Source organism: Mobula birostris, unplaced genomic scaffold, assembly GCF_030028105.1.
Source record: "Mobula birostris isolate sMobBir1 unplaced genomic scaffold, sMobBir1.hap1 scaffold_4920, whole genome shotgun sequence".
NCBI lineage: Eukaryota > Metazoa > Chordata > Chondrichthyes > Myliobatiformes > Myliobatidae > Mobula > Mobula birostris.
This window is the reverse complement of record NW_027278055.1, coordinates 621-10,892: the sequence shown is the minus strand read 5'-3', so window position 1 is coordinate 10,892 and position 10,272 is coordinate 621. Positions and strand designations below refer to the sequence as shown.

General features: G+C 60.8%; 1 protein-coding gene across 1 annotated transcript; it reads right to left on the bottom strand.

The window, feature by feature from the left end:
• Positions 1 to 229: 229 nt before the first annotated feature.
• On the bottom strand, positions 230 to 7,258 carry LOC140193276 (alpha-actinin-1-like; the record flags this gene model as incomplete). The annotated part of the gene is made up of 3 exons (XM_072250648.1): positions 230 to 439; positions 6,603 to 6,743; positions 7,150 to 7,258. Coding segments are annotated over 3 exons (460 nt in total), but the record flags the coding sequence as incomplete, so codon positions are not given.
• Between the last annotated feature and the right edge of the window lie 3,014 nt (positions 7,259 to 10,272).

Genomic DNA, 10,272 nt, shown 5'->3' with positions numbered 1-10,272 from the left:
AACTAATCCCACTGTCCCACTCTCTCCCCTCAGCCGTGTCAGTCCCTAAACTAATCCCACTGTCCCACTCTCTCCCCACAGCCCCGTGTCAGTCCCCAAACTAATCCCACTGTCTCGCTGTCTCCTTACAGCCCTGTGTCAGTCCCCACGCTAATCCCACTGTCCCATCCACTCCCCACTGTCCCGTTCTCTACCCACACGAGCATCACTGCCCCGCTCTGTCCGACCGTCACGGGATCTCTCTGTGAACCCTCACTTTGTCCCACTTGCCGGCCACATCCTGGGGGTTTATGTTGGTGTACGGGTTGATTCCGGACAGCTTGATTCCATAGGTCTGGGCGATCTTGTTGATCTCATTCTGGATCCCCATGATGGCCATCCGCTCCTTGTCGGCTTCGGGCAGCGTGGCCTTGAACTGCTCGTGGGCCGTGATCAGACTCTGGGGAGGGAGAGGGCGGAGGCCAAGTCAGCAGGGAGGCCCTTCGGCCCATCGTGGCGGTGGCAGTGCGGTTCGGGTTATGCATAGACATACGGGGACTGGTATGGTCACAGTACAGCTGTGAACAACACAGTCATGCAGTGTCCAGCTGTGACCAACACAGTCACCCAGTGTCCAGCTGTGACCATCACAGTCACCCAGTGTCCAGCTGTGAGCAACACAGTCACCCAGTGTCCAGCTGTGACCAAAACAGTCACCCAGCGTCCAGCTGTGAGCAACACAGTCACCCAGTGTCCAGCTGTGAGCAACAGTCATAGTGTCCAGCTGTGACCGAAACAGTCACCCAGTGTCCAGCTGTGAGCAACACAGTCACCCAGTGTCCAGCTGTGAGCAACAGTCATAGTGTCCAGCTGTGACCGAAACAGTCACCCAGTGTCCAGCTGTGACCATCAGTCACTGTGTCCAGCTGTGACCAACATAGTCACCTAGTGTCCAGCTGTGACCGAAACAGTCATCCAGTGTCCAGCTGTGAGCAACAGTCATAGTGTCCAGCTGTGACCGAAACAGTCACCCAGTGTCCAGCTGTGACCATCAGTCACTGTGTCCAGCTGTGACCAACATAGTCACCTAGTGTCCAGCTGTGACCGAAACAGTCATCCAGTGTCCAGCTGTGACCAACATAGTCACCCAGTGTCCAGCTGTGACCATCACAGTCACCGTGTCCAGCTATGAGCAACACAGTCACCCACTGTCCAGCTGTGACCGAAACAGTCACCTAGTGTCCAGCTGTGACCATCACAGTCACCCAGTGTCCAACTGTGACCGAAACAGTCACCCAGTGTCCAGCTGTGAGCAACACAGTCACCCAGTGTCCAGCTGTGAGCAACACAGTCACCTAGTTTCCAGCTGTGACCATCACAGTCACCCAGTGTCCAGCTGTGACCAACAGTCACCTAGTGTCCAGCTGTGACCATCAGTCACTGTGTCCAGCTGTGACCAACATAGTCACCTAGTGTCCAGCTGTGACCGAAACAGTCATCCAGTGTCCAGCTGTGAGCAACAGTCATAGTGTCCAGCTGTGACCGAAACAGTCACCCAGTGTCCAGCTGTGACCATCAGTCACTGTGTCCAGCTGTGACCAACATAGTCACCTAGTGTCCAGCTGTGACCGAAACAGTCATCCAGTGTCCAGCTGTGACCAACATAGTCACCCAGTGTCCAGCTGTGACCATCACAGTCACCGTGTCCAGCTATGAGCAACACAGTCACCCACTGTCCAGCTGTGACCGAAACAGTCACCTAGTGTCCAGCTGTGACCATCACAGTCACCCAGTGTCCAACTGTGACCGAAACAGTCACCCAGTGTCCAGCTGTGAGCAACACAGTCACCCAGTGTCCAGCTGTGAGCAACACAGTCACCTAGTTTCCAGCTGTGACCATCACAGTCACCCAGTGTCCAGCTGTGACCAACAGTCACCTAGTGTCCAGCTATGACCATCACAGTCAGTGTCCAGCTGTGACCGAAACAGTCACCCAGTGTCCAGCTGTGACCAACACAGTCACCTAGTGTCCCACTGTGAGCAACAGTGTCCAGCTGTGAGCAACACAGTCACCCAGTGTCCAGCTGTGACCAACACAGTCACCCAGTGTCCAGCTGTGAGCAACAGTCACCCAGTGTCCAGCTGTGAGCAACAGTCACCCAGTGTCCAGCTGTGACCAACACAGTCACCCAGTGTCCAGCTGTGAGCAACACAGTCACCCAGTGTCCAGCTGTGAGCAACAGTCACCCAGTGTCCAGCTGTGAGCAACAGTCACCCAGTGTCCAGCTGTGAGCAACAGTCACCCAGTGTCCAGCTGTGAGCAACAGTCACCCAGTGTCCAGCTGTGACCAACACAGTCACCCAGTGTCCAGCTGTGAGCAACACAGTCATCTAGTGTCTAGCTGTGAGCAAGTCACCTAGTGTCCAGTTGTGAGCAACACAGTCACCCAGTGTCCAGCTGTGTCCGAAACAGTCACCCAGTGTCCAGCTGTGACTGAAACAGTCACCCAGTGTCCAGCTGTGACCATCACAGTCACCCAGTGTCCAGCTGTGACTGAAACAGTCACCCAGTGTCCAGCTGTGACCGAAACAGTCAGAAAACTGCTGAGGTGTTTTCACCACAATCAGAAAGGTGTTCACATGCAGCCACAGTTCGAACCCACTACATGATCTATTTGTTACTGTCCAGATGTGGTTGCCAATTGCAAGGAAATGTCAATGAAAAATACCTGGCTGTGGTCATATCTGTCTGAGGATCACATCCAGCTGTGTGTCACAGTGTGGGGATCACGTCCGGCTGTGCGTCACAGTGTGGGGATCACGTCCGGCTGTGCGTCACAGTGTGGGGATCACGTCCGGCTGTGCGTCACAGTGTGGGGATCACGTCCGGCTGTGTCACAGTGTGGGATCACGTCCGGCTGTGTGTCACAGTGTGGGATCACGTCCGGCTGTGTCACAGTGTGGGATCACGTCCGGCTGTGCGTCACAGTGTGGGATCACGTCCGGCTGTGTGTCACAGTGTGGGGATCACGTCCGGCTGTGTGTCACAGTGTGGGATCACGTCCGGCTGTGCGTCACAGTGTGAGGATCACGTCCGGCTGTGCGTCACAGTGTGGGGATCACGTCCGGCTGTGCGTCACAGTGTGGGATCACGTCCGGCTGTGCGTCACAGTGTGGGGATCACGTCCGGCTGTGTGTCACAGTGTGAGGATCACGTCCGGCTGTGTGTCACAGTGTGGGATCACGTCCGGCTGTGTGTCAGTGTGGGGATCACGTCCGGCTGTGCGTCACAGTGTGGGATCACGTCCGGCTGTGTCACAGTGTGGGGATCACGTCCGGCTGTGCGTCACAGTGTGGGGATCACGTCCGGCTGTGCGTCACAGTGTGGGGATCACGTCCGGCTGTGCGTCACAGTGTGGGGATCACGTCCGGCTGTGCGTCACAGTGTGGGATCACGTCCGGCTGTGCGTCACAGTGTGGGATCACGTCCGGCTGTGTCACAGTGTGGGGATCACGTCCGGCTGTGCGTCACAGTGTGGGGATCACGTCCGGCTGTGCGTCACAGTGTGGGATCACGTCCGGCTGTGCGTCACAGTGTGGGATCACGTCCGGCTGTGCGTCACAGTGTGGGATCACGTCCGGCTGTGTGTCACAGTGTGGGGATCACGTCCGGCTGTGCGTCACAGTGTGGGGATCACGTCCGGCTGTGCGTCACAGTGTGGGGATCACCTCCAGCTGTGTGTCACAGTGTGGGGATCACGTCCGGCTGTGCGTCACAGTGTGGGGATCACGTCCGGCTGTGCGTCACAGTGTGGGGATCACGTCCGGCTGTGCGTCACAGTGTGGGATCACGTCCGGCTGTGTCACAGTGTGGGATCACGTCCGGCTGTGTGTCACAGTGTGGGATCACGTCCGGCTGTGTCACAGTGTGGGATCACGTCCGGCTGTGCGTCACAGTGTGGGATCACGTCCGGCTGTGTGTCACAGTGTGGGGATCACGTCCGGCTGTGTGTCACAGTGTGGGGATCACGTCCGGCTGTGTGTCACAGTGTGGGATCACGTCCGGCTGTGCGTCACAGTGTGAGGATCACGTCCAGCTGTGCGTCACAGTGTGGGGATCACGTCCGGCTGTGCGTCACAGTGTGGGATCACGTCCGGCTGTGCGTCACAGTGTGGGGATCACGTCCGGCTGTGTGTCACAGTGTGAGGATCACGTCCGGCTGTGTGTCACAGTGTGGGATCACGTCCGGCTGTGTGTCAGTGTGGGGATCACGTCCGGCTGTGCGTCACAGTGTGGGATCACGTCCGGCTGTGTCACAGTGTGGGGATCACGTCCGGCTGTGCGTCACAGTGTGGGGATCACGTCCGGCTGTGCGTCACAGTGTGGGGATCACGTCCGGCTGTGCGTCACAGTGTGGGGATCACGTCCGGCTGTGCGTCACAGTGTGGGATCACGTCCGGCTGTGCGTCACAGTGTGGGATCACGTCCGGCTGTGCGTCACAGTGTGGGATCACGTCCGGCTGTGTCACAGTGTGGGGATCACGTCCGGCTGTGCGTCACAGTGTGGGGATCACGTCCGGCTGTGCGTCACAGTGTGGGATCACGTCCGGCTGTGCGTCACAGTGTGGGATCACGTCCGGCTGTGCGTCACAGTGTGGGGATCACGTCCGGCTGTGTCACAGTGTGGGGATCACGTCCGGCTGTGCGTCACAGTGTGGGATCACGTCCGGCTGTGCGTCACAGTGTGGGGATCACGTCCGGCTGTGCGTCACAGTGTGGGATCACGTCCGGCTGTGTGTCACAGTGTGGGGATCACGTCCGGCTGTGCGTCACAGTGTGGGATCACGTCCGGCTGTGCGTCACAGTGTGGGGATCACGTCCGGCTGCGTCACAGTGTGGGGATCACGTCCGGCTGTGCGTCACAGTGTGGGATCACGTCCGGCTGTGCGTCACAGTGTGGGGATCACGTCCGGCTGTGCGTCACAGTGTGGGATCACGTCCGGCTGTGCGTCACAGTGTGGGGATCACGTCCGGCTGTGCGTCACAGTGTGGGATCACGTCCGGCTGTGTCACAGTGTGGGGATCACGTCCGGCTGTGTCACAGTGTGGGGATCACGTCCGGCTGTGCGTCACAGTGTGGGATCACGTCCGGCTGTGCGTCACAGTGTGGGATCACGTCCGGCTGTGCGTCACAGTGTGGGGATCACGTCCGGCTGTGTCACAGTGTGGGGATCACGTCCGGCTGTGCGTCACAGTGTGGGATCACGTCCGGCTGTGCGTCACAGTGTGGGGATCACGTCCGGCTGTGCGTCACAGTGTGGGGATCACGTCCGGCTGTGCGTCACAGTGTGGGGATCACGTCCGGCTGTGCGTCACAGTGTGGGATCACATCTGGCTGTGTGTCACAGTGTGGGATCACGTCCGGCTGTGTCACAGTGTGGGGATCACGTCCGGCTGTGCGTCACAGTGTGGGATCACGTCCGGCTGTGCGTCACAGTGTGGGATCACGTCCGGCTGTGTCACAGTGTGGGGATCACGTCCGGCTGTGCGTCACAGTGTGGGGATCACGTCCGGCTGTGCGTCACAGTGTGGGATCACGTCCGGCTGTGCGTCACAGTGTGGGATCACGTCCGGCTGTGCGTCACAGTGTGGGGTGACGTCCGGCTGTGCGTCACAGTGTGGGGATCACGTCCGGCTGTGCGTCACAGTGTGGGATCACGTCCGGCTGTGCGTCACAGTGTGGGGTCACGTCCGGCTGTGCGTCACAGTGTGGGGATCACGTCCGGCTGTGCGTCACAGTGTGGGATCACGTCCGGCTGTGTCACAGTGTGGGGATCACGTCCGGCTGTGTGTCACAGTGTGGGGATCACGTCCGGCTGTGTCACAGTGTGGGATCACGTCCGGCTGTGTCACAGTGTGGGATCACGTCCGGCTGTGCGTCACAGTGTGGGGATCACGTCCGGCTGTGTGTCACAGTGTGGGATCACGTCCGGCTGTGTGTCACAGTGTGGGATCACGTCCGGCTGTGTCACAGTGTGGGGATCACGTCCGGCTGTGCGTCACAGTGTGGGATCACGTCCGGCTGTGCGTCACAGTGTGGGATCACGTCCGGCTGTGTCACAGTGTGGGGATCACGTCCGGCTGTGCGTCACAGTGTGGGGATCACGTCCGGCTGTGCGTCACAGTGTGGGATCACGTCCGGCTGTGCGTCACAGTGTGGGATCACGTCCGGCTGTGCGTCACAGTGTGGGGTGACGTCCGGCTGTGCGTCACAGTGTGGGGATCACGTCCGGCTGTGCGTCACAGTGTGGGATCACGTCCGGCTGTGCGTCACAGTGTGGGGGTCACGTCCGGCTGTGCGTCACAGTGTGGGGATCACGTCCGGCTGTGCGTCACAGTGTGGGATCACGTCCGGCTGTGCGTCACAGTGTGGGGATCACGTCCGGCTGTGCGTCACAGTGTGGGGATCACGTCCGGCTGTGCGTCACAGTGTGGGATCACGTCCGGCTGTGCGTCACAGTGTGGGATCACGTCCGGCTGTGTGCGTGAGTGTGGTGGGATCCTTGCACAGCCAGAGAGCTCTGCCTCCCCGGTGCTTTGCATCGCCCCTCTGCCAGGTTACCTGGATCTCCTCGATACTGTGCACGATGAACATGTCCTGCAGATCCTCCATTGCTCCGTCCATCCAGTTGTTAAACGGGGCCGCCCGCTTGGCAAACTCCAGGTACAGCTGGTCGATGGTCTCCAGCAGTTTCTCGTTCCGCTGGGGGAGGAAGGAGGGAGTGGGAGTGGGGAGGAGGAGAGCGAAGGGTCAAGAGTCGGGAGCCATGGAGGAGAAGCAGCAATTACAGCTCCGGGGGTCAGAGTTGAGAGTTCAATTCCGGGCTCTCCGCTAACGAGTTTGTACGCCCACCCCGGGTGGGTTACCCCCGGGCACTGCTGTTTCCACAGACCAAAGACGTACCGGTTAGTAGGTTAATTGGTCAGTGTAAGTTGTCTTGTGATTGGTCTCGGGTTAATTTGCTGGGTGCTCGGCTCGGTGGGCCGGTAGGAGTTTTTCCGTGCTTTTATCTCCGAGCGAAAATGTAAAGTGTGTCATCAGCCGTAACGGCGCGGGGGGGGGGGGGAGATGGGTTAGGAGGGGGTGAGGGTCAGAGGTCGCCACCTACCTCGAGCGCGTCCCTCCGTTTCTGGGTCAGCGTTCCGAGGGTGTCCCATTGGTCACAGATGGCCTGGCAGCGACCGTTCACCGTGGCTGCGTCGTGGTAATCCAGCTCACTGCAGGGAGAGGGGAGAGAGAGAGAGAGAGACAGTGAGAGAGAGAGAGAGAGAGAGAGAGAGAGAGAGAAGGAGGGAGGGAGAGAGAGAGAGAGAGAGGGGGGAGGGGGATGGTGAGAATGGGGGAGGGGTGAGGAGAAGGGGAGAGGGGCAGAAAGGAGAGGGGAAAATGGAAGAGGGAGAGGGGAAGAAGGAAGGAGAGGGGGAGGCAGAGAGAGGGGTTGAGATGGAGAGAGGTTTTAAATGGGGGAGACAGAAAAAGGGAGATGGAGGGTGGATGGGAAGGGGTAGATGGAGAGAGGGATGGGGAGAGAGGGGGGAGGGTAGGTGGGGAGGAGAAGGCAGAAAGGGGAGAAGGGAAGGGGTGAGGGCAGGGGAGGAGGGGGCGAGGGAGGGGAGGGAGGGAGGAGGAGAGGAAGGGGGAGGGGGCAAAGGAAGGGAGAGGGAGAGGAGAGGGAAGGGGTGAGGGCAGGGGATGAGGGGCAGAGGGAGGGGACGAGGGGGGGAGGGAGGGAGGAGGAGAGGAAGGGGGAGGGGGCAAGGGAGGGGAGAGGGAAGGGGTGAGGGCAGGGGATGAGGGGCAGAGGGAGGGGAGGGAGGGAGGAGGAGAGGAAGGGGAGGGGGTGAGGGCAGGGAGGGGGGCAGAGGGAGATGGAGTGTCAAGGGAGGGAAGAGGGAAGGGAGAGGAAACAGTGAGGACAGCGGAGAGGGGGTGAGAGGGGGGAGTGAGTGATAAAGAATGAGGGGCATATAGATTGGCAGAGAGAGTGGGGAGGAGGGAGATGGGGAGGTAGGAGGGGTGAGATGGAGAGGGGTTTTAAATGGGGGGAGATGGCGTGGCGATGGGTGGGGTGTGAGGGAGTGTTGTGGGGGTCGGGAGGGTGGGGGTGTGGTGGGGAGCGTGAGGGACGGATTGGGGAAGGATGGGAGGATGAGGGATGCGTTGGGGTTGGGTGTGGTGGGGAGGGAGAGGGACGGGTTGGGGTTGGGTGTGGTGGGGAGGGTGAGGGATGGGTTGGGGAAGGATGGGGAGGTGAGGGATGTGTTGGGGTTGGGTGTGGTGGGGAGGGTGAGGGACGGGTTGGGGAAGGATGGAGAGGGTGAGGGACGGTTGGGGGTTGGGTGTGGTGGGGAGGGTGAGGGATGGGTTGGGGAAGGATGGGGAGGTGAGGGATGTGTTGGGGTTGGGTGTGGTGGGGAGGGTGAGGGACGAGTTGGGGAAGGATGGGGAGGGTGGGTGAGGGACGGGTTGGGGAAGGATGGGGAGGGTGAGGGATGGGTTGGGGAAGGATGGGGAGGTGAAGGATGGGTTGGGGTTGGGTGTGGTGGGGAGGGTGAGGGATGTGTTGGGGTTGGGAGTGGTGGGGAGGGTGAGGGACGGGTTGGGGTTGGGTGTGGAAGGATGGAGAGGGTGAGGGATGGGTTGGGGTTGGGTGTGGTGGGGAGGGTGAGGGATGGGTTGGGAAAGGATGGGGAGGGTGAGGGATGTGTTGGGATTGGGTGTGGTGGGGAGGGTGAGGGATGTGTTGGGGTTGGGAGTGGTGGGGAGGGTGAGGGACGGGTTGGGGTTGGGTGTGGAAGGATGGAGAGGGTGAGGGACGGGTTGGGGTTGGGTGTGGTGGGGAGGGTGAGGGATGGGTTGGGGAAGGATGGGGAGGGTGGGTGAGGGACGGGTTGGGGAAGGATGGGGTGGGAGAGGGATGGGTTGGGGTTGGGTGTGGTGGGGAGGGTGAGGGATGGGTTGGGGTTGGGTGTAGAAGGATGGGGAGGGTGAGGGATGGGTTGGGGAAGGATGGGGAGGTGAAGGATGGGTTGGGGTTGGGTGTGGTGGGGAGGGTGAGGGACGGGTTGGGGAAGGATGGGGAGGTGAAGGACGGGTTGGGGTTGGGTGTGGTGGGGAGGGTGGGTGAGGGACGAGTTGGGGAAGGATGGGGAGGGTGGGAGAGGGACGAGTTGGGGAAGGATGGGGAGGGTGGGTGAGGGATGGGTTGGGGAAGGATGGGGTGGGAGAGGGATGGGTTGGGGTTGGGTGTGGTGGGGAGGGTGAGGGATGGGTTGGGGAAGGATGGGGAGGGTGAGGGATGTGTTGGGGTTGGGTGTGGTGGGGAGGGTGAGGGACGGGTTGGGAAAGGATGGGGAGGGTGAGGGATGTGTTGGGATTGGGTGTGGTGGGGAGGGTGAGGGATGTGTTGGGGTTGGGAGTGGTGGGGAGGGTGAGGGACGGGTTGGGGTTGAGTGTGGAAGGATGGAGAGGGTGAGGGACGGGTTGGGGTTGGGTGTGGTGGGGAGGGTGAGGGACGGGTTGGGAAAGGATGGGGAGGGTGGGTGAGGGATGGGTTGGGGTTGGGTGTGGTGGGGAGGGTGAGGGACGGGTTGGGGAAGGATGGGGTGGGAGAGGGATGGGTTGGGGTTGGGTGTGGTGGGGAGGGTGAGGGACGGGTTGGGGAAGGATGGGGTGGGGAGAGGGATGGGTTGGGGTTGGGTGTGGTGGGGAGGGTGAGGGATGGGTTGGGGTTGGGTGTAGAAGGATGGGGAGGGTGAGGGATGGGTTGGGGAAGGATGGGGAGGTGAAGGATGGGGAGGTGAAGGATGGGGAGGTGAAGGATGGGGAGGTGAAGGATGGGGAGGTGAAGGATGGGTTGGGGTTGGGTGTGGTGGGGAGGGTGAGGGACGGGTTGGGGTTGGGTGTAGAAGGATGGGGAGGGTGAGGGATGGGTTGGGGAAGGATGGGGAGGTGAAGGATGGGTTGGGTTGGGTGTGGTGGGGAGGGTGAGGGATGGGTTGGGGAAGGATGGGGAGGGTGAGGGATGGGTTGGGGTTGGGTGTGGTGGGGAGGGTGAGGGATGGGTTGGGGTTGGGTGTAGAAGGATGGGGAGGGTGAGGGATGGGTTGGGGAAGGATGGGAGGTGAAGGATGGGTTGGGGTTGGGGTGTGGGTGGGGGGTGAGGGATGGGTTGGGGAAGGATGGGAGGGTGAGGGATGGGTTGGGGTTGGGTGTGGTGGGGAGGGTGAGG